Source organism: Rhea pennata, chromosome 1 (assembly GCF_028389875.1).
Source record: "Rhea pennata isolate bPtePen1 chromosome 1, bPtePen1.pri, whole genome shotgun sequence".
Lineage (NCBI taxonomy): Eukaryota > Metazoa > Chordata > Aves > Rheiformes > Rheidae > Rhea > Rhea pennata.
In genome coordinates, this window is record NC_084663.1 from 148,286,121 (window position 1) to 148,309,340 (window position 23,220).

Genomic DNA, 23,220 nt, shown 5'->3' on the forward strand with positions numbered 1-23,220 from the left:
AAGCACTTAAGCAGACTTAAAAAAAAGAAAGAAAGAAAGGAAAAAGAGATATTCCCTCACTTTATGCTTGATCCTAATGGCCAATTCTAAAAATTTTATCTAGCAGCTGAGGTGACAGGGATGAAAATTTAACTAACTGCATTTCACTGTAAGGTGCAGTTTGCATATGTTCAGGTATGGTACCTGCAGCACATTATATATGTATAAAGGAAGCATAAAAGAGTGGGGAGGCTCTGTAACACAATTCTGTAGTGACTTAAAAATGTTGGTTGTTGTTATCCTTGCTTTTTATTGTCATTAATATTAATAAAGTTGAAATTTACATTGCAGACTCAGTCCGCTAGTAATACACTCCAGAAACACAAATCTTCCTCCTCCTTTACACCTTTTATAGACCCCAGATTACTACAGATTTCTCCATCTAGTGGGACAACTGTGACTTCTGTGGGTAAGTAAAGTAGCTGCAAGAAGACAATTGAAAAAGGGTTCAGTGACTTCAGTGGCTCTTTAAAGTACTTATGAATGTTATCATCATGCTTTTTATTTCATTTGCAATGGATTGCATAGTTTATTTCTTTTTCCATTTACATTTCTTACAAAAAGAAAGACTTGCTCAGTATTCTCAGTTACTGTTCTGGGTTGTTTGGTATGAAGAATAAACAATCAGAATTTAGCACTTAGGGGATATTACATGCACTTTTCTTTTTTCAGTAGGATTTTCTAGTGAAGCAATGAGATCAGAGGCAATAAGGCAAGACCCCACGCGGAAAGGATCCGTTGTCAATGTGAATCCTACAAACACACGGCCACAGAGCGATACCCCAGAGATTCGCAAATACAAGAAGAGATTCAATTCTGAGATTCTGTGCGCTGCCTTGTGGGGTAATGAATTCCTCTTTCTCCCTTGCCTCCTGCAGTACTGAAATGTAGACTTGCCAGTAAGAGCACAAGGTCTTTGAGAACAAACCTCTGAAAGCTTAGCTGTTTCTGACAATTATCGAATGCTTGCTTACATGTTTTCATTGTAAGAGCTGATTATGATGTTGTTAAAATATGCTGCTTCTGCTTTGATACAGCTTCCTACTATTGCATACATACTCTTCGTGGCATAGTTCAGACTTGATTCAGCCTATTGGGATGTTCTATGCAGCTTTCTCTGACTGACTGTTAGTACATTTCTTCCGGCTTTTGGGAGCTCCTGGTCATCTTTGCATTGTACACTTTGTGCCAGTGCCTGTTCAAATAAGGAGTTTCTTTTGACAGATATCCTTTTCCTGATACTCTTGCTAATGTATTGTTGCAGAGCTCTATGAAGATGTGATTTTTTTTTTTTTTTTTTGGATAACTTTCCACCTCAGTTATCAGTTTATGTAGGAGGAAGGCCAAAGGAAAAGGGAAGAATTGCTTGGACTTTTTTCCAGTGTGAAACTACAGCTTAGATTCTTTAATGCTGATGAGTGCAGAGAGAAGTGGGATATAGGATGTCAGCTGAATAAGTATGTCTGGCGTTTTGGTCATAAAGGCTAATTTATATCAGTGTCAGATGATGTAGATAGGATCCTACACTGGTAAAAGGCTTAGGGCAGTTCTTTTATTGCCTGTTATGACGTGGAATTACTGCTGCAACAGCCAGTTGAAAGCTTTTCTTTGCTGTGTAATTTTTCTGTTGGCCAGAATCCATGGGTTCGCCTGAATTTTCTCATTATCTAGATGTTAATAGATATTTGTGTATATTAAATTTATGTATATATGTGCATATTTATATATATATATATGTTTATATACTAGTTCTAAAATGAAAACATTGTAAATGCACGTGTATCATTTACAAGACTAAAAAGAGGAGAGTTGGCCTTTCTTAAAGTCAAATATAGCAGCAGAGTGCGCTTCCTTATTTACACCTACGTAGCTCTTTGCAAGGCTTTACAGGTTATTTCCAGTCCTACTTGTTTCTCAGAGCAGCGCTGTTGTCCTTTGCTTCTTGCCTGCAAAGGCATGTCACTTAAGTAGCACCCCACCTTGACACCCTATTGTCCTTCCAGCTGCTTTTTTTTTCATTCTTTCCAGAGTTCATTGGTAAGAGTTTTTATCCAAATGCAATTTTTGCATGCATTCGTATCAATAATTCTCCAATAAAATGAAGAGATTTGTGCAGATGTAGACTTTTTGACTGCGAGAGAGTGAAGGCAGCGGGAAATGGTACAGGATCTGTAAAGATGACTCAGTCTCTCTGATCTGCCTAGTTTTGCCAATAGCAATTTGTGTTAATGGTTTTATATTTCTTTGATCTATATGTCTGACTGTTATGATGGTGATTTAAAGTATAAGTGTAAAATCCTAGAAGTGTTTTACAGCTGTAACAAAGCTCGCTCTTGTTGAATATTTAGGGTCAGACTGATGGTGGTGTAAGCTGGTGCACATGCTTATTTCTTGATAAAGTTTTAGCAGGTTTTTTTCCCCCTATAGCAAATTAAGCCTTTTCATACTGATGTTTCTTACTAAAAAGAGGGGACTGTTTTGTTTTGTTTGGCCTTTACAAGTGTTCATAGTATCTGGTAGGTTGCTGATTACATTAGTTCTGTGATTCTATTTCTACTAGTACTAAGTTGTGAAAGTGCCTTAGATGCAGTACCATAGATTTTTAAGCCTAGTCTCCACAAAGAACCTGTACTTTTTTTTAGGCAGCATTTCCTTTTGTTTGAAAAATCAGAACAACTTAGTTCTGATTAGTCTAATTAGGGTGGAGGTAAAGAAGTTGGCTGGCAGTGAGTAAAGACAAGTCCTGCATTTTAAAGCACAGGTACTGCCTGCCCCCAGCGTAGTAGCTCATTAGTTTCATCTTGAGAGATGCATGTAGCTAAGAAAATGCATCGTGTACAGGCGAGTAAAGAAACGTGAAGCAGAGACAAATGCAGTGCAGAACCAACAGAGAAAGATGAGAGTGGAGGAGGAAGCGTTGAGCCCTGGCATGCGAAGGGAGGAAGAGACCGTGCTGGAGCAGAGGAGAGGCTGGGAGCCAGATGGCGTGAAACGTGAGTCCGAGCAAGGAGAGGCAGTAGTTTCCAGGAACCCGCTGAAGTTTCCCCTCTGAGAGGGTGAGAGAGGGAGAGTGGAGCAGCACGATGGTTTCTGAGCTCTCTGCAAGTCATGTCTGTGTTTCCTCCTGTGGTCAGCCGCGTGCCTTGTCTCCTCCAGGCTGGGGTGAAAATGCCTTCCCTTTTGCAAACCGCTTGCACTTGTGGTGGGCAGGATAGCATTTGGATCAGTCCCTTGTGTCTCAGGGATAATTAGTCTTTATGAACAATGCGCTTTCTGGATATTATGAAAGAGCAGAGAGGTTTCTGTTAGTGAACCAGCAGAATGTTGTGTCTCGTCATTGCTGTGCATCCAGACTGCGTGCTGAGATGCAGACTCCCATGTACTGCAACAACTTTAGAAGAGCTTTGTTGTTATTAGTCTGCATGATATTTCTGTTGGCACCAGTGTAGTTATATCTTGGGAATAATTGACTAGGGATTAAGGCCATTTAGCATTGTAATTATGTTTATCTTTTGTGTAAATTTCTCTTTTATTATTTCATTATTTTATTATGCTTAATGATAACAAGTTTAACATGATTGCAACACTGAAGTCTAATAAACCGACTCGTACATTTGGTTTGATTTCCATTCCTTGTACTGTATTTAACCTGTCTCTGCACAATTTGTGGGATCCTAGACTGAAACACTGTCATAATTGCTGCAAATGGTTATGAAATTGTATAGTGCTAATATATTAATCAATTTTTAAAACCTACTCTTACATTTTTTTTAACAGCAGAAACTTGATTGGTTTTATATTCTAAGGTTTTGTGGACTGTTAAATAATGTTCCAGTGGAAGTGTGGCCCTTCATATAAAGAAGCTGGCCTACTGACCTTTCTCATTGATGCTTGCATGGTCTTTAGAAGAAAACTGTGAATACTTGGAAACATCAGATTAAAATCGTAGCTGTAATTTTACAATTTAAACGGAAAAGATGTTATAACTAGAGTTCTGCTATTTCAGGTTATTGGGGAGTTGAGAGCCAACCCTTTGCCCATCCTTTTACAGGAGAAGACCACAGTCTTCTCCTCCCTTTCGTCCTTTCAAGCTGCTGCCACTGCACTTTTTTGCAATATTCTTGTCTAGTGTCCCATTAGCCAGGCTGTTTATAGCTTACAGACCCTTCAGAATATAGAAGTTCAGGTACCGCTTCATGCATCATCACTATTCAATGCTGACATGCCTTTTTGCTTGGAAACTGGTACTGTAGAAAACTCCCTGTGGTAGGGAGTCTTCCACTGTCTTGTACAGCACAATTTTGTATCAGTAGCCACTGGCTGCAATTACTTAAGAGAGCCTCTACATCATGAGGTCTTCCGTTTGGCAGGCAGGTGAGACTAGCAGTGGTTAGGCATGCTTGAAACAAGACAATTGCTAGGTAAAGCATTATGTGTATGTGCAAAATTTGCCTGCTAACATCAGTCTCTCTTTTTGTTTTGTCTAGGAGTGAACTTGTTAGTGGGCACTGAAAGTGGTCTGATGCTGCTTGACAGAAGTGGTCAGGGGAAGGTTTATCCACTCATCAATCGAAGACGATTCCAGCAAATGGATGTACTTGAAGGGCTGAATGTCTTGGTGACAATTTCTGGTAAAGTTAACTGTTCGGTGTCATTTTCCCCCCTACTTGGCATGGCATGGCATGGCAAAAGACTTCTCTCAACAGTCTATATGTTGAAGGGGAAGTCCTCACTTGACTGGAGTCGATGGATTTTCCCTCATTTCACCTTTCCAAGATTTCAGATTGTTTCTGCAAATGAGGTCATTTTCCATACAATGTCCTGTGCCTGCTTGCCCCCTATCCTTCCTGCTGTGGGGTAGCTGCTCAGAAAGCTGCACAGATTTGGAGGAAATGTCCGGCTTTGTTTGCTCTGTGTTTGAGAGCTATAAGTTAATGTTTTTTGTAAAGTTGTAAAAATGGTATTCTTTTCCTCTTGCATGATTAGTTTCAACCTGGCCTCTTTTTAATCAAACCAAGATTTGCTATGTGGGCTTAAAGACATTTTGTGCGTTTATATCAATAGAATATGAAATGTTCTTGCAAAGTTGGGAAATAAGAATGGTGTGGAGGAGGTGTGTGTGTGTTTACGTGTGAGGGAGGAGTGTGGTATGTGCGCAGGGGAGATTACAGATGTGAGAAGGCAGACTGGTGCAGTTTTTGGCCTTGTCTCTCCCTGGATGCAACAGCAGACAACTAAGCAATGGGAGATGAACGGTGGTGATGATGGTTGCGCTTGTTTTGTTTGTGCCAATGAAAAATGTGTTTTATGAAGGTTGAGGTTCCAGACTCTTAGGCTCCAGAGGATTATTGCATAAGCTTAGTCTGCTGTTAAGCAACTTGATGTGGTGTACTGTTAATCTTTCTTCACAGGCTGTAGCTCAGCCTTTACCTTTGCTTTTGTATCGGTTTGTTTGTGAACTTAGTCTTTGCTATGCTGTGTATGAGAGAGGATGTTATGCAGAGTTTCGTGTTGTGGAAGTGTGTTGTTCTTCAAAACCATTCAACGTTTTGTTGCAGCTCCAGAGCCTCTTGGCCCCATTAGAGGAGCTCTCTGGCTCTCCAATACTTGTGCAAAGGGAAGAGCTCTGTTTTGTGCCCATGGGATAGGTAGGGTCTGTGGGACTAAGAGTAGTCAGTAATGATTGTATCTGCCAGAGCTACGGTAAACATACACCCAAGCAAATTAATTTATTAGTAGTATCATGCTATAAGACCAAAGAACCATGCCATGCTAGTATGGTCAACATTGGACTTCATTTCTGTTTAAAACAACTGTATTTTTTATTGACTTGTAAACTTGTTCAGTTTTCAGCTATAGCTATGCTGCAAAACATTTAAAAAGAGAAAATGAATCAAAGAAGATTAAAAAAGTCACCTGGCCTCTTGTGTGTCCCCTCTGGTGTCCCTTTGATATCTAACACAGAGCTGTACGTGAAAAAAAGAATGCCTGTTTGAGAAGGATCATTTGATAGAGTTTACTGCATAGTAGACCTCATAAGTATTGTATAATGCAGCTTATGTAAAACCTGCTGGTTTGAAGTGCATCCTACGCAGATGACAAGTGTCTGTGATTAAATCTCATATGTAATTGTTTTAGGTTTATTTATGTTTGCGTCAGTCACGATCCGAGTACCCTAGCACATCCGTTTTCTTTGTTTCCTTCAAAACTATTGCTTCCTCTGCTGAGACACGCTACATTAACCCTTAAGAAATCGGCTGGTCTTTGGCTGTTTTATGCCTTCACCTTTGTGCCTTATCCTGCATTTTATGGGAGGTTAGTAGAGTACATGGAAGGAAAGAGGTATTTCTGCCATGTCTTGGGGAACATGCTTAGGGAAACCATTATCCTTTTATATGCAGACCTGCCTTATGTCGCTGCTTCGGCTTCTGCTCTGTAATGTTCAGCCTAACCTGCTCTTGTACTCAACTTTTCTTACTGTCTTTGTGGTTTGTATTTATGGAAGTTGCTCCACCTCTCCAAGTAAACAGGGAAAGCTGAAATGTAATTGTATTTCTACAAACAGTGCGTTTAGTCAGTTTGGTTATGTTGCTGTCGCTCTCTGCTTTGTTTCAGGATTGCAGCAAGTGACAGCTATCATCCCACTTGGAGCACTGCTCAGTTCATTACTGCTCTGTGGGCCATACGTTCACTTGGCTTTTTCAGGAAGTGATGTGCTCGTGGCGGAGGGATTTGAAAGGTGTCACATGTTGCATGAAGAAATTGCTGTGCGTTAGAATTTTGAGGGAATTGTCACTTAAAATTGCTTTTAATATACAGCATTTTAATTTTGAAAAGCTTTTGAAAGGAGATCATTTTTTTTCCCCAGTGTATTTATTGAGCGCAAAACTGAATTGGACAACTAAGCTTCTGATACTGAGCTACAAATCATGACACAAGGCAGCTCTGCAGGTTAAAGCAAACGAGTCAATCAGTTCTTCAGTTTATACAGTTGAGAGGCAAAAACAGTTTCAGACGCTCAGATGAGAGCCATAAAAATACTGGAAAACAAAGTAACAATGTGCCTACAGAATCTGCTCCGTTTGTGACTCCCTAAGGGTTTTGCAAGCACAGCCACTCCAGGAAGGTAGAACAGGATGACAGAGCAGAAGAACTGGTTGGAATCTTCCTGCTTAATAACTAAAAATCACAGCAAAAATAAAAATAAAAAAAATCAGTGTTGGAAAAGGCACTTTGCCTTTGAAACAATGTCTGCGGGAGAACCAGAACTAGGAGTTCTCATAGAAGTCACTGTCTGATCAGCTTATTTAATGGCTGGAGCAGGAGGGGTTTTCTGCCTATTTCATGGCCATAACAGTTACCACCACCCAAAAAGAAGGATTTTAGAAAGCTGTTTAAACTGGCTGGTATGGATTAACAAACAGAAGGATCTAATCCCCCCAACTCCTCATCTCCAATTTAAATATTTAAGAGCAGCGTAACTTGTTGAAATACATGCATTGCCATGTTTATATAACTAACTGGTTGTCCTCTTTTTGTGTCAGCTTGCTGAAAGGCAGAGGAATTTCCTCTCTTGTGACTTGTCTTGTGGTCTAGACGGTAGAACACAATGGGAACGTGCTTGAGATGTTTTTCTATTGTTGTTAAGAAAAATGTTTCTGGAGAGAAACACCCTGGTGCTTATCATGTGAGGAGGCATGGAAAAAATAAAAAGAAGCCATGTGTTGGGAAATCCGTATGTGCTATTTGTTCTGAATCTTAAAGTTTAACTAAGCTATTGGGGAGGATTAAGCCATGGAAATACTAAATGAGAATTTGTCCTGTAATGGAAAGGGAATTGGCATGGTTTTACAAGCAGTCAGTACCATCGTTGTGACCTTGAGCTGTTTGAGCTGTTCTTTGCCCAGAATTGTACCACTTTTTGCCATGGACTGTTCCCCACTCCAGTGTTCCTAAACTGTCCCCTGCGACCATCTTTTGCAGTGCTTTTGTGAGGGGACCTTTAGTCAGATGTGGGACTTCAGGGACTACTGCTTTGTGCTCTGTTACCTTTCCTAATCTGCAAGAGCTGTGGCGGTGTTGAAGCTTTATCTCTATGAAACTTGGCTCAACAAATATTAAGTCAGACAAGAAATCAGCGGTCTCACTTGCTGCCAGGAATGTGGAGACATTTGCAGTGGGGATAAACAAAGGACAGCGTGATGTTGCCTCATGTTTCATTTGGTGCATCAGAGCAGAGGAGCTTTTCAAAATGAAATAGCAGATCCAGTTCTTGAAAGTGGGTCCCAAATTCCACTTTACATTTGAACTCAGTGAACAGATTTTCACTTTCAGACTGCCTTCTCTTGTCCTCCTGGCCTTCCCCCTCCAACTAATCACGTACAAGATCTTTTAGACTGTGCGTCTTTGTAATGGAAAGATTGATGGCACTGGTGTCAACAGAGTAGTCTGTTCACAAGCTGTTGCTTCCTTCCACATATGCTTTTCAGCCCTTGCAGCGTGCCTTTCCTGAGCGCCTGTCTGCCATGTGATCCCGGCTGGGGCAGCCGAGCCTCTTTGGTTGGGGGGAAGGGACTGTGTGCCAGCTCCAGGACCTCCGTGGGGATCCAGCCCAGTGCAGTAGGAAGTTCTCAGTGCTGCGTCTTTGTGTACTGCTGTAGCAAGTATCCCCTGGTGCTGTGTTCCCATTGCTACCTCGTGAACGAGCAGGTAGCCCTGAACTGGTGCAGCAGCAGGCACTGTGTGAGAACTTGCAAGAAAATTGAAGATACCAGCTGAACAGCATTGCCCTGTAGCAGGACCAAGCTGGTAGGCTGCCAGGTGGATCATCCTGGTGGGTCACAGCTTTTTGCAGAGTAGAATAATACTGTTGTCACTTAGCAAGCAGAGCAAACCATTTCCATTGAGCATGATAGAGGTCTGCTGTATAACTCTTGGCTCCAAGGGCCATGAAACACCTTCCACAGTCACACAGGTTCCTTGTAGCCACTGCTTAAGCGTTAACAGGGACATGAGTTACTCTGCTGATAAGTCAGATCCCTGAGAGCATCTCCTATTTCCTTTCCTTGTGCAGAGACCTTGTGGAGCCTTGTTTAGGGGCTCATAGTCAAAGCACTTTCTTCCTTGCCTCTAGTTTCATCTGCAAGCCTTTAATGGCTTTGTGCAGCAAAGCAGTTGCAAGCTTTGAGGATGTGCATTAGGACCTACTTCTCATTAATTCAGCAAATGCTTTGTAGGCTGTTCGTTGTTAAAGAACCACTGATAAAGTTTACTGTGAACTTTGTTCTGCGTTTGAGGAGGCATTCTAGTATCGAGTGTTAGTCTGAGCTGTATTTTAACAACCACAGTAGATACGATGTCAGTTGAAGATAGCTCAACATGAGCAAATATTTAGATTTCCTTGCCTGTGGAGAAGAAGCATCTCTTGGAGTTTCAGTTTGCAGCCAAATAAGTATTACATACACCCCTTGGAGCGTGAGGGAAGGTCTGCTGACAAAGCGGTTGTCAGCTCTGAGCAAGCTGATGAAGTTTATGTGAGCAACAGGGAAGTCTCTCGCTGCAGTTGGAGATACTGTACATTTTTACTTAGAAGAGAATGGATGTAAAGTAGTTAACTTTGAGATTACTTAACACTATTCTTTGATGTATTTCAGTAAGAAACTTGAATAAGAAACAATCTTAAATAAAACTTGACCTGTTTGTGGGTGGTATAAGTGATGGAAACGGCCCAGTCACTAACTGTGAAGAATGTATAAAATATATTTGGTTGCCATGTTGTTCTTTGCTTTTACTTCCTCCTTCCAAACCAGTCCTATGTCTTCTGATAGCTGTGTGGGTAATTTTAGGCCTTAAGCTCTGTTGAGCTGCTCTCCTAAAGTTCTGTGCAAAAAAGAGCTGTTGTGACTCAGTTTCGGGATTTTTCGGTTTTTGTTTTTTTAATCTCAGTGCCTGAATCTCTGGGTGGGTTTATAACCTCTTTTTGAAATAAAAGTTATTTGAGTCCTAAGAACCAGAAAACTAAAGACTTATTTCCTTGAGTTTGTCATTTTATGTTCATGTAATACTACTCTGCGTCTCTGTCACTGATTATCACGTAAGTGTATGTCTGGGTGGAGTCTCAAATAAAGCTCCTGTGGACACAAATGCTGAGGGAGATCTCTCTGGTTGCAGCAGTTTCCCCTTCATTATTATTTTGGTTTGTTCCACGGGTGTTTTTTGGTTTTGGGGGGCAGGAGAGGTTTTGCATTTGTCTTTCTGTGGAGATAAACCAATCTTTTTCACTTTGTGGCTAGGTAAGAAGAACAAGTTGCGAGTTTACTATTTGTCCTGGTTAAGAAATAAAATCCTTCACAATGATCCTGAAGTAGAAAAGAAACAGGGTTGGACAACTGTGGGCGACTTGGAAGGCTGCGTGCACTATAAAGTTGGTAAGTAGCAAATGAGGTAATCGAAACTGTCAGGATAAAAGCTGGCTGCGACGGAGGACTGCAGTGCATGTAACTGCTTAAGATTTGTTTCTATTTCTGGCTGTCTTCTCTGTCCCTAAGGGTAAACTTTTCTAGCAAAGTGGCAGAGTAAATGGCAGCGTATTGGTTAAACCAAGTACGGAAGAAGTTTGGCTGTGGGATGTGGGGCTGTGAACTGGAGCAGGCACGCAGGCTCCCGTCTGTCTCCTTCCCGTGGTGGGTGCAGCTTCCAGGAGAGTGGCAGTGTGCACAGCGACCACCTCTCTTAGGCCCTTCAGGCAGCAGAGGGGCTCGCGCCAACCAGTTGCTGTTCTCTGTGCTAACGGGTTTCTCTGAACTTCCAACATGATGAAGTCATGTGCTGAAACAGAGTGATAAAATGGCTCCCTTTTACTACAGACCTCAAAGACGGGGGTGGGGAAGGAGAAGGCAAGTGCAGCGAGTATGCTAGCTTTGGGGGGGCATCTGGGAACAAGTGGATGTTTAACTTCCCGATGATTCACTGATTCGCCTTACCTCATGACATTTCCTGACGCCTTCTCAGATCCACTCCGGTGCAGTTATGGGCTGAAGCATGTTTCCACAAGGCAGGCTGCTTTTGAATGGTCTTAACTTGTTTAAATAGATTTACTTGTAGAAACTTCCACCAACACCAGCAAAAGACATTTAGCATTTTCCTAGTCAGCAGACCATGCAATGAGCCTGCTGCCCTGCAGGTGGGGATATGAGCTAAGAGCTCTTTCTCCTGCTCCAGTTCCTTGATACCATCTTCTGGAAATGATGCATCTTAGTGGACCCTGGATGTTGCCTTTGCTTTGGTTTTCTCCCAAGAGTCAGTTGAGTACCCTTCAGGCTGTATCATTCAATGCGGAGCAGCAGCAACTGGGCTGACCTCAGTCATGTGCTCTCATACATCTGCTCTTGGAAAAACCTGCTAGAGGGGCATAGTCAATAAATATGTCATAAATATGGAGTAAGTCACTGCTGAATCAAAAGCTTGACCCAGAAAACAATTTATAATGTACTTCTCTGGTATCATACCCCAGGGTGTCAGCATCCTAATGAAGTGGCCAGTTAGCAATACATTAACTGCTATTTAAAGGAGGCTTTCCAGCAGTGAAGGATGGGGATACAAAGGGCAGTCTTTTCCAGATGAAGAGTGAATTTTTTCTGCAGCCTGGCACCGGGCTTTACTGTGAACCACAAATGTACAGCAGATTTCTTCAGGTAGTGGGAGGCCTCTTTGAGCACTGTATCTCATCCCAAGAGGGATGAGTGCTGTGAGCAGTTGCACCTGCAGTCCGGGAGCTGCTGCTGCTGCAGCTGGCGCTGCTCACTTCCTTGTCTCTTTGATGCACCAGGGGTCTCAGAGCTCAGGGTGAAGTGGTATTTGTGGATTCAGTTGCTTCGGGCAACTTTTGGCTCTTCTAGATGAAAAATTGCTCTTTTGAAATGAAGACTTGGGTGCATTCCCAGATAGTACCCATAGCAAAGAATGAGGCTTATGAAAGGTTCCCTTTCACAGAGAAGGTGGTTGTGTTTGACACCCCCCCTCCGCAACCACCACCATCAAAAAAAAAAAAAAAAAAAAAAAAAAAAATTCCAAGAAGTTTTGTAGACAAGACTGAACAAAAACTGTATTTTTGAGTCAGTACAGCTGTGGAGGTTGAGACTTTTTTTGTTGTTGTTGAAAAATCATCAAGTCCCTTAGCACTTACAGTTCAGTATTATTCTTTCCCTGCAGAGCAAAAGGGAGTAAGAAATAGCTTTGTCTCCCTATTGCCTACCGAGAGAGAACAGCTACAGACTTGTACAATAGTAGAGGATCTTAAAGGCATTAAAATAGTATTTATTAAAGCAGTAGTGTTCTCACAAGACTGAGATTTTTCACTCTTGCCCTGTTTCAAGATCAAGTCTGAATCAGAGATATAATGGTAGAAGTTGGAGGTACAGAATTACTTACTGGTTCTGAAAGGCATCATATTCCCCTGAAACTTAGGGTTAAGAAGTAGCATAAACTTCCTGAGGCTTAATAGGTATTAAGCAAATAAAATTGATTTTTTTTCCTCTCTCCTGAAAAAGAGCACTGGAAACAGGCTAGTGAAATGCAAACTTCCAGAAGTCTCCAGGATATATTCTTTCTCAAATTTAGATGATGGTTACAAATGTAGATCCAGCAACACTTCTAGACCTCATCAGCCCCCTCTAGAAAGTAGTAGTAGCAAACAGAGCTTGGCTCGACTGTTGGTTTGTCAGCTGTCTGAACGCGGGAACAGAGATGCATTCAATAATTTCAGCAACCTGCTGTGTAATGACACATTACTATCCCTGGTAAATGGTATGATTCCTCCCCCGCCCGTCAAGTCTTTAGACTAACATTGCCCAGCAGCAATTTTGTGGCCAAAATGGTACAATTGCTGCTTTTATTAAAAAAAAAAAAAAAAAAAAAAAAAAAAAGGTTGTGAAATACTGAAGAATGTCTCTCATATTCTTGGAAAATCTGCTTTTGGGGTGATGTTTCTCTGTTTCCTAGAGAAACTCCTGACTCCTTAACACCTCCAAAGACTTTTCTGTTCTTTAGACAGAAGCTAAAATATGTTAACACAATTGTCAGTAAAGGTGATTTGAGCTGCTCTGTTTTCAGAATTAGGAAATAAGGTTAATTAGAGAAAGTTCAGGTGATGCAGCTTTTTTTTTTTTCTTTTTTTTTTTTTTCCCTACCTGTTTCCTTTAAGTTGTTGGCTAACAAAGAGCCTTTTTGGCAGCCACTCTTTCTTTTTCTGTGAAGTTTTTGGTAACAGTTTTTCTTTTTGATAGTACGAAAATGGTTATTCTCTATTCTCTATTTAGGTTTAATTATTTTCCTGCTAATGAGTAGTCTCTGGCTTCGAGAACAAAGGAAAGTGCCCCACTAACAAATTTGCCTTTTGCTTTTGAAATGGACTCATTGCTAACTTTCATTTCAGTTCCCCTTTTTTCCCTACTTCCCTCTGGGGAATTTGTGCTATCGGCATAAAATATATTGATGTTTTGAGTAACGCCATTATAGTGATTGTAAGTGCCAATAAACTCTGCCACAGTCATAGGTTTCTTTTGTAGGAAATACCTCTGACTGAAAATGGAATTTTCCTTTTTTTTTTTGATGAGTGAGCAGCATCTAATGCGGAAAAAAAATGACTGTAAATAAGTGTGTGCTGACTAGGTAATTCCAAACATGGTGACACCGACAACAGTGAAGGATTTTTGGCATAAATATATCAAAATACTTTGTCTAATTATAAATCCTCAGATATGCTGTTACTAAAAACTTTTAAAGTATAAAAATATGGAGAAATACTGTCATTTTCTTTTCTTTTCTGAAGTAACTGAAATGACTTTGGAATTACTGTTAAATTCTTTTCTGTTTTATTTTCAGTAAAATATGAAAGAATCAAATTCTTGGTAATTGCATTGAAGAGTTCTGTAGAAGTCTATGCATGGGCACCAAAGCCATACCACAAATTTATGGCCTTTAAGGTAACAGTATATTTCAGCCATATTTAAGATTTTAACCTATCCACTTGTATCCTTTTTACAAAGATGTTCTGACACTTTATGATGGCAGTATTGCAAGTTCTTTGGTAAATTTGTAATGAACTTTGTAGAATATTTTAGTTTAGGAGCTCATTAGTTCTAAAAACCAGTATACGTAAAATTTTGAATGGAAATTGAATGTAAACTAGCAGTCAGCAGACTCAAAGTGACACAATAACACAACCGTTTGTTTCCTCTCTCTATAAATAAAGCATGAGACAGAGAGAAGTGAACTCAAGTCTAAAAATCTTCATGTGAGCAAAATTAGTCATTAAGTGATATTAAGTGATACTGTTACTTTTTGCGTGCTTCAAGAATGAAGTTAGCTGACTGGTATCATTACTAAACTCATTTGTGGACAATTAGTTATTGCCAACTGTGCAATTTGAAGTAAACAGTAAAGGAATTTTAAATTGCCCTGAACTATGGGGAAAACAAATCGTACCAAAAAACAAACCAACTGAAGTAACACATCCCCTCACCTTCCCCTAGCAGCTTATAATATTATGTGGTTGAAATGATACAGGGTGTAGAGTAATCTGTCCTTGTCCTTGGAAGACACATTAGCTTGGCTGGAGGCCAGAGGCACACTGAAGGAATAAACCCACAAAATCCGCATTAGAGTATGCTTTTTATGAAACCCAGTGAGGGTTCTCAGCAGTGAAAAAAGTCTCACTCCTCACTGATTCTTGTCTTGCAGTCATTTGGAGAATTGGTACATAAGCCATTGCTGGTGGATCTAACTGTAGAAGAGGGTCAGAGGCTAAAAGTGATCTATGGTTCCTGCGCTGGCTTCCATGCTGTTGATGTGGATTCAGGATCGGTCTATGATATTTATCTACCAACACATGTAAGACTTATTCCTGGGGTGGGAGTTTCTTCTCTGTTTCTGGCTTCCACCATTCCCTTCCCCCAGTTCACAGGCTGCCCCTGTGAACTACCACCAGCTGCCCGCAGTGGTAAATGAGGTGGGGTGGGGGGGTCCAAACTGATAGGGCCATCTGAACATATGAGCTTCTCCAACTCACTGTCTATCTCATCTTTCGGACTGGTATATCTCACTGGCTGGGAGCTGCTCAGTCAAGTCTGCAGTGGGCCAACATAATAGCTTAATGGCAAAGTGCACTGGAAATGCTCAGCAGGGGCTGCAGGAAGGTGACAGTACAAATGCTATGACAGCCAGCTGATGGGATTTGATGGGCTTGGCAAAGGCCTGGTACCCTTTCTGTCAATGGGGAAAAATGGGCAGTTGAAAAGAGCAGTTCTTCATACCTGTTTTTAGGTATCTGCCTTAAAGTGAGAGGATTTGCGCCTGAAAAGTGCCCATTTCTCCTCGTTGACTCTGTGTAGGATGTCTAGCTCAGAGGGAGCAGAGTGCTAGCACCCCCAAAGTGAGTGAATCCCTGCTTTGCTACCTGCCAAAATAACAGGTCATCCAGTCCTTTCTGCCAGAGCAGGCTCTGTGGCATTAAAAAAAAAAGTCACTTTTTTCTGTTTCTGTAGATCCAGAGTAGTATCCAACCTCATGCAATCATAATTCTCCCCAACACGGATGGAATGGAGCTGCTGGTTTGTTACGAGGATGAAGGAGTTTATGTTAACACATATGGAAGGATCACCAAAGATGTGGTTCTGCAGTGGGGAGAAATGCCAACATCTGTTGGTAAGTGCCCCGGGAGAATCAATATAACACGCGATTAGGGAGTACGAGTGTGTGCACATAGGCAGAAGGGAAATGCATCAGCTTTGATTTCAGGTTTGGAAGCAATGATGCTATAATATTCCTGGAAAACACCTCTGCAAAGTGAAGAGTAATCATATGGATTGTTTTCTGCTGAGTTTTGAAGAATAAAATCCACACAAACGTGTTGTGGAAGCCATGAATGAACAAGCTCATTTAGTAAACACCAGGGTTCTGTGGGCTGCTACAAAATTTTTTTCTAGTCAGCAACAAAATTATGAAAACCCTTCAGTATAAAGGCATGTAAGGCAGCAGACGAGTAGAGTATTATTGTGGGTAATTCTTTGTTGCGAGCACTTTAATGCAATTTAATGCATTTATCGTAATTTGCCTTGAGATTGCTTTTTTAGTATTTTAGATTGCCCGAACACAATAATATAACATATTCAGTTTAAAATAGGTAGTTTTGAGAGCAGGAACAATGAAGTGGGGGTGATGTGTTATGGACACTAGTATATACTAAGATCCCTGGCTGGCAGAGATGCTCTTGCCTTTGTGCTGCGCCATTTCAGTGCTGAAGCTTCGTTTTGTCCTGTGAACACACTGAGTTTACTTGCTTTGGATGGGATCCATTAGGAGGGAACTCCTGATAACTGCTAGAGCAATGCAAACAATAATAAAGGAGGAAATTTAAAGAGGTTTCATGCACAGCATGTTCACTCCTGACTAGCTCTTCTGAAAGCAAGTGGATTTATGAATTGGCAAATTGTAGAGCCCAAAACCTCAGTCTCTGGGGACGGAAATGCCTGTAAAGTAAATGGCTCTGAGACAGTTGGCACCATCTGAGATCCCATCTGACAATTTTAAGAAACTATTTAAACCAGTTACCACAGAGGACTTATTTAAAAATAAATAAATTTCCAGTGTGGTAATATGTTGGATGCTGTATGTGTACTTTATACAGTAGTAAATAATTTGATTTAACTTCATTGAAAACTATTATTAAAAAATGTAGAAAGGAGAATACTGCTAAATTATTATTTTTCAAAAATTATCATTACTAAGGTTAATTGATTTTCATTTTATTTTTCTATTAAAAATGAATGTAAATCAGAGGCACAGCTTACTCCTCATGAAATTCCCATATGTTATCTTTGGCAGAGTTCCTAAGACGAACTGTCAAATTGCTTATTTAGTATACCTTTTCAGAGTACTAGAGCCTTTCGCTGTTATTTGACTATTACTGCTATCCAGAACAGATTATTTTCCTCCTGCTGGTACTAATCTGTTTAGCCTAGTGACACTGTAAGGAAAAGGATTTGAGTTTTGCTTCATCTATGTGCAGAGAAGAGTAGTATGACAAATAATATTATTTCCACCAAGAGAGCTAATATAAACCTCTTTAAAAATATACAGAATATTTTTCAGTCCAACAGAATTTCTCAAGAAGGAAACAGTTTTTTGAAGTATTACTCCTATTAAAGGATGTTGGGTTTTTTTTCTAGTTTTCTCTAGTTTTCTCTCTGCCTTCTCTGTTTTTGCTGATAAACTCCTTCAGAGAGGGGAAATAACCACATAAGATGCAGAATGGATGCTGGGAACATTCCTGAGGGGGTAGAGTTATTCTATTTACACCTTGGGTACTGTTTTTCCCTTGTTTTGAAAACTCAATTAAGCCTATCCATTTGACAAACTTGGGAGAAAAGGTCTGTGCAAAACTTGGTGCTCCTTGCCTTTAATTGAAGGTTTCAGAGTTCCCGTTACGTTGTGAATGTTCAGGCAAGAACATGGAAAACACATGGGAAATAATAATTTAATAAGAAAAAGACGGGAATCTTTAGACATCGTGAAGATAACTTAAGACAAAAATAGCACTCTGAACGTGTGTGATTGTATGTGCAGGTCATTTGTAGCCGAGCTTCCATAGAGTCCTTGGCTTTTTTGATCACTCCGTATTGCCCTCTGCCTATAGTAATTGGCTGCATGTTGTGTTTTGTTTTCAAAGCATACATTCGATCTAATCAGATTATGGGCTGGGGAGAAAAAGCTATTGAGATACGATCAGTGGAAACTGGACACTTGGACGGCGTGTTCATGCACAAAAGGGCGCAAAGACTCAAGTTCTTATGCGAACGCAATGACAAGGTACCGTTCCCCACCCTGGTTTCTTGCCCGGATTGTAAATGTGTACTTCGGTCGAGTGCTGCAACTGCACTGTAGATATCGTGGACAGCAAAAGGCAAATTAAAACCTCTGCTGTCCCAGCCAGGAGGCTCATCATGTCATGGCTCCGTTGCTTGAACTTCTGAATATCTTTTCTTGGCAGGTTTTCTTCGCCTCCGTGCGGTCGGGTGGCAGCAGCCAAGTGTATTTCATGACCCTGGGCAGGACTTCTCTTCTGAGCTGGTAGAGCGGTGGGCTTTGACAAGGAGTGGCTGACATCCAGAGTCGGAGATCCTCATAACTCGGAATTATTTTCAACTGGAGTACAGACCTGCACTAAGGCAGCGCTCTGTGTCAATGTGTGTGCAGGCATCACTGGTGTTAGGTTTCTTTTCGTTTTCCACTGAGGCTGCAACGCAGCTGGTGCTGTAAAGATACTGCCATCAGGTGCTACAATGTCTTTGAGATTTGGGATCACACTAGAAAGCTACAGGTCTTTTTTTCCCTTCAGCTCCAGGATTCCTATGCTTTGAAGGACTCTGTTTGTTAGCGTTAAAACAGAGGGGGGAAAAAAAAGGAGGGAAAAAAAAAAAATAAGACTTACCATGACCATGCTGTTGAATGGACAGGAGGCAGGCAAGAGAAGGTGACAAGTGGTATTGAGAGTCAGACTTGCTGAAACAGAGGGCAGATCTAGTCTAGTAATGTTAACAATGTATTTAATTGACATTTCTTTTTTGTAATGTGACAATATGTGGACAAAGAGGAAGGTGCAGGTTTTAAGAAGTTAATATTTATAAAATGTGAAAGACACAGTGACTAGGATAACTTCTTCTTGGGGACAGGGAGGGTGGGAAGGGGTCGGGGTGGAATTCTTGTTTTCTTTTGTTTCTGCAGTTTTATTTTGGCCTGGCCAATAACTTTAGTCTTTTTCTGTGTACCAGGTATTGCCTGAAACATGTGCAGATGATAAAAAAAAAAAAAAAAAAAAAAAAAAATTCATTTTCTATAATGATTCTGTGTTAGGCCAGATCTTGGTTATGTCACAGTATTAGCACTGCCTCAGTTAAAGGTTTAATTTTTGTTTAAACCTAGAAGTGCAACAACAGTTTTACCACAGTCTGCACTGGCAGAATTTAAAAAAAAAAGAAATAAAATCCAAACTACATATGTTTATTTTTTGTGCCTACCTCATTGTTTTTAATGCATAAAATAAAAGAGGTGGTTTAGTTTATAAGTTTTTAGATGAAAACCATTAATGTCTAATTTAATCTTAATACCAAAACTACCAGATTGAAAGGTTTCTGACTGTTATTGTGTAGCAAGTTTCAGCAGGAGGCGAGAGTGGTCCATTGGGGCAATAGTGGTAGCGTTATGGCAGTGAGACACTGATAAATGTAATTTGCTTACTAAATTTGGAAAGCAAGCATTTTTTAAAAAACAGTTTCATCCTTAATAGAGGTCTGAGTTTAGCCTAAAACCAGAGGTTTCACTCTTCTAATGTGGGCTTAGTAACAGGCAGGTAAAAATAACTAGGCTAGTTCTGTAAACTGTTAAATGTTTTAGGCAGCGTTTTGGGATGGTGATGTTTTTCTTTTTTAAGAATGCAATGCACTAAAACTCTTTTAAGAATGTAGTTAATACCGCTTATTCATAAAAACAGCATATACCTGTGTTTAGATGTAAGATCCCAGCTCTGGCTTTTTTCTTTCTTTCTTTTTTTTTAATTTTATGAATAAGTTCTGACATTTGTAATAAATGTCTTCAGAGTAATAATTTGTTTAATGGCTACATGTTCATTACTTGAGAAACCTTGAGTGTATAGTAATCCGTTCGTGGTGTAATAATGCACAGTGTCATGATTCAGCCATTTTTTAATTTTTATTTTGACTCCTTTCTTTTTTTTTTTTTTTTTGGACTCTTTTGGTGGGGTACTTTGTTGACAGCTGCCTTAAGCTGTTCATTCAGTGAACAGGCTCTCGGTGTTTCCTGGACTTTGTCTTCTGCTGCGGTTTAACTTTTCTTCCACGGCGTGACAGGTAGGGCTTTGTAAGCACACGTTTTCCAGGTCAGCCTCGCTGTTCAGGTGAGCGGCCAAGGGCACGGCCCGTGCAAAGCTGAGGCTCAGCAAGCCCATCTCGCGGCTTCAGATCTGCTGTACGTTCCTCAACTCCCCATCAGCGTTTTTGCTGAAGACTCTCCTTTGACCATCACGAACGATTTGAAAGTGAGTGTAGACGCGTGCCACACGCGCATGTACACACACACACACATGCACCCCCTCATACACACACCAAAAGATTTAAAACTCAATAAAGCCTTACATTTGCTGGCAGAGGAATTCCTAGATTTTTTTTTTTTTTCCTTTTAACCGTATGACTTTTGGATAGCGTCGAAGGTGAAGGATGTGTTCTTCTCAGGCCTGGTTAATCAGCCAGAAGAACACTCAATCTTTTGTACTATAATGAATTAAAGGGGACTTAGAAAAACAACGTGATCATAGACGTGGGTGGAATCACACAGTGGCCCTGTAGTATAGTTTACTGAAACCGATTTGATCAAACATCAGTCTGTGTGGTTTAATTCTTCCAGCGCTATGTGGTCCAAATTAATCTGGTCCTTAAAAATTGATGCTCTTCACGCAGAGGAAGCTGTTGCAATACTGTAGGGATTCCCAGGTGACGGACTCGTGCTGTCGAAGCTTTGAGCCCCCCGGGGGGAACCTCCTCCGGGGTGGCTGCTCGCAGGGCGGCTTTTGCCTCCGCGGAAGTGCCAACATGGCAAGGTAAAAACAGTATTAAGCAACCACTACGCAAGCAAACATTGAACTCTTTGAACAGTGCTTTTGTAAGCAAAAAAGAAAAGAAAAGCTCCTAGATTTAGTTTTAAGCTTTAATAAGTAATAATTTTCTGTATCTTTAAGTCAAAGTAACCCTAACTTGTATGACTGCAGTGTTTTTATTTTTTATCTTATGCACATGTTATGTTGGAGAAAATGTTTACAAAAATGGTTTTGTTACACTAATGTGCATCACATATTTATGGTTTATTTGAAAGTGATTTTTGTGGGTTTTTTAGTTTTTCATAGTAGTAGTAGTACACTTTTTGTGATTTATAACCCCCAACTCTGCTGATTATAAAGATGCTAAACAATAATACAAAATGACAAACTGCATTAAAATTACTAATCGTAGAGCTGCAAAGCAGACTGGTGACAAGTAAAACACTCAGCCTTTTTTTTGCAGTGCTATCTAACTTGTCTTCTGTGTATTATGGAAATTACTGTTTTTTCCCCGTTTTTCCTTAAATAAAGTCAAAATGACACCTATTGTATGTGGAAAGTATTTTGAATATCTTCTGACTGCAGAAATCAAGCTGCATGTTGCCTAGTTGCATGTATGGTAAGAACAAAAGCCTTATTGTCAAATCTCATGATGTTACAGAGAATTTGACAATAAACACAGGCTTTTGAGGGCTTTTTTGTTCTTTTTTTTTTTTCTTCCATAAAGCCCTGGCTGTGGGGGTCTTTTGAGAATTGCAATTTTACTTTAAAAAAAAAAAAACAGAAAAAGTGAGTGAAAAGCTGGGAAACTTTTACAGCCCAGTGGTTCAGAAACAAGAAGCTGCGTAAAGGAGAACCTGGATGTGTTGTGAATATCGCCCCCCACCACATCACTTTGAGATGCGTGATTTTGAGCAGCTAGGATTACTTACAGCTGTGAGAGTGTGATGAAGTCTTGAGCCTGAGTTTTGCCAGGTATAATAGCACAGCTCCGTGAAAATCAAGACCTTCCAAGTAATAAGCCTTGATTACCAAGCAAGTTTGATATAAAGCAGCTGTTTGCACTGTCTGGATTTCTGTGGGCCTCTGCACATATTTTTCCACCATGCACTGCGTCTGTTTTCTTAAGTGGAGATAAGCAGTAGACATTTCCTTCCGAATAGGCTGGTCCCTCTGCTAGGAGAAGAGGAAGTATGTGTTCCTGGCCCCTTGGCTTTCCTCTCATTTTCATCTGCAGAAGGCAAAGAGGTGTGTTGCAATCTGAAAAATGCTTCAGTGTTTTCAGTTGCTTCCTATAGACAAAGGTATCTGAAATCGTTGAGCCCCACAGCTTTCCGCTTCTGCAAGTACTAGATACCGAGGGCGACTGAGCTTTAAAAGTGAGCGGGACAACAAACGGCGAGTGTTGGCTCCAGTCCAGTTGCTGCTCCGGACCTGGTGGTTTTCTTCAGTCGCTCTCAACCTTTCGAAGACTTCCCTGAAGCGGGGACACACTGAGCGCAGTTGAATGCCATTGCCACCCGCGGAGGCGAGTGTGAGACGTTGCTCTTTGTGGGCAGAAGCGACTGTGTGTAACTGAAACCAGCCATCACGGTGGTAAGTTCGTGGTGCCAGCCTCCCGGCGGGGGTTAACAGAGGCGACCGAGAATGTAGGAAATCTTGACGCTTCTTTGAAGAAAGACACAATTAGCAGCGATTCCCAAGAAGGAAATAAAAGTTACAAAATCTGGAACTGCGGAGCAGGTATCCTCCGTGGGACTTGCGTAGATAGTGCTGATGAGACAGGCCCAAAGAAGTATCTTCTGAGGGGAGGAGGGACATACATAGAGCAGTAGAGAGTGCACGTTTTAAACTAACAACTGCCATAGTCAACCAGAGAAAAATGATCAAACGCCAAAGGGACCGCTTGGAAAAAATTTTACAAAGCTTATAGAAATGCAAGTTAAATATTAGTGCTGAAAAGTAAAGAACACTTAAACAGGAGCCTGGAGTCAACTGTAAATCAGAAAAGATGCAAGAAGCAGCCCTGTTCTAGGGGGCTGCTTTGCTGAAAGGCACATGCTACAGAAATAGGATTGAATAGGAATTTATGTGCAGGGGAGTCTACCTTAGTGGATGGCTGTTTTGTGCAGAGAGCTCATTAGTTCTTCAAGTTGTATTTATACGCTTGGATGAAGACTGTCACATTGCTTAAAAAAAAAAAAAAAAAAAAAAAAAAAGTTGCAGAAGAACTTCAAATGAAAGAAGAGAGCCTGTGTCAGAGAGAGGACCAAGATCTGCGCGTTGGACACGGGGCTTTGCCGTATCGGAACGGTCGAAGGCAGCGGGGCTGCTGAGAGTCATGGTGCAAACGCCCCGCCACCGCCTCGCTGGGAGCCGAGGCGTCTGTCTCGGTCACTGTGGATAGTTCCTCCAACGTGGTGGAGCCCATATGCTGTGCCCATCACACAGGCACACTCCCAACATCACCGAAAAAAACCCCAGCACTGGATTCTGGCTGTGCTGCACGGTATTAG

At 40.9% G+C, this 23,220-nt stretch overlaps 1 protein-coding gene across 8 annotated transcripts in view; it reads left to right on the forward strand.

The window, feature by feature from the left end:
* Positions 1 to 21,250, forward strand: part of MAP4K4 (mitogen-activated protein kinase kinase kinase kinase 4) — a 165,704-nt gene extending 144,454 nt beyond the window's left edge. For 7 of the 8 annotated variants that reach the window (XM_062601611.1, XM_062601613.1, XM_062601614.1 and 4 more), the window contains 9 exons: positions 331 to 448; positions 712 to 882; positions 4,527 to 4,670; positions 10,332 to 10,466; positions 13,921 to 14,021; positions 14,779 to 14,928; positions 15,582 to 15,741; positions 17,765 to 17,904; positions 18,086 to 21,250. In XM_062601611.1, coding sequence (XP_062457595.1) covers positions 331 to 448; positions 712 to 882; positions 4,527 to 4,670; positions 10,332 to 10,466; positions 13,921 to 14,021; positions 14,779 to 14,928; positions 15,582 to 15,741; positions 17,765 to 17,904; positions 18,086 to 18,169 — 1,203 coding nt within the window. In that variant the 3' untranslated portion in view covers positions 18,170 to 21,250. The remainder of the gene's footprint in view (positions 1 to 330; positions 449 to 711; positions 883 to 4,526; positions 4,671 to 10,331; positions 10,467 to 13,920; positions 14,022 to 14,778; positions 14,929 to 15,581; positions 15,742 to 17,764; positions 17,905 to 18,085) is intronic. The other variant, XM_062601612.1, reaches the window with a different exon arrangement.
* Positions 21,251 to 23,220: the final 1,970 nt, after the last annotated feature.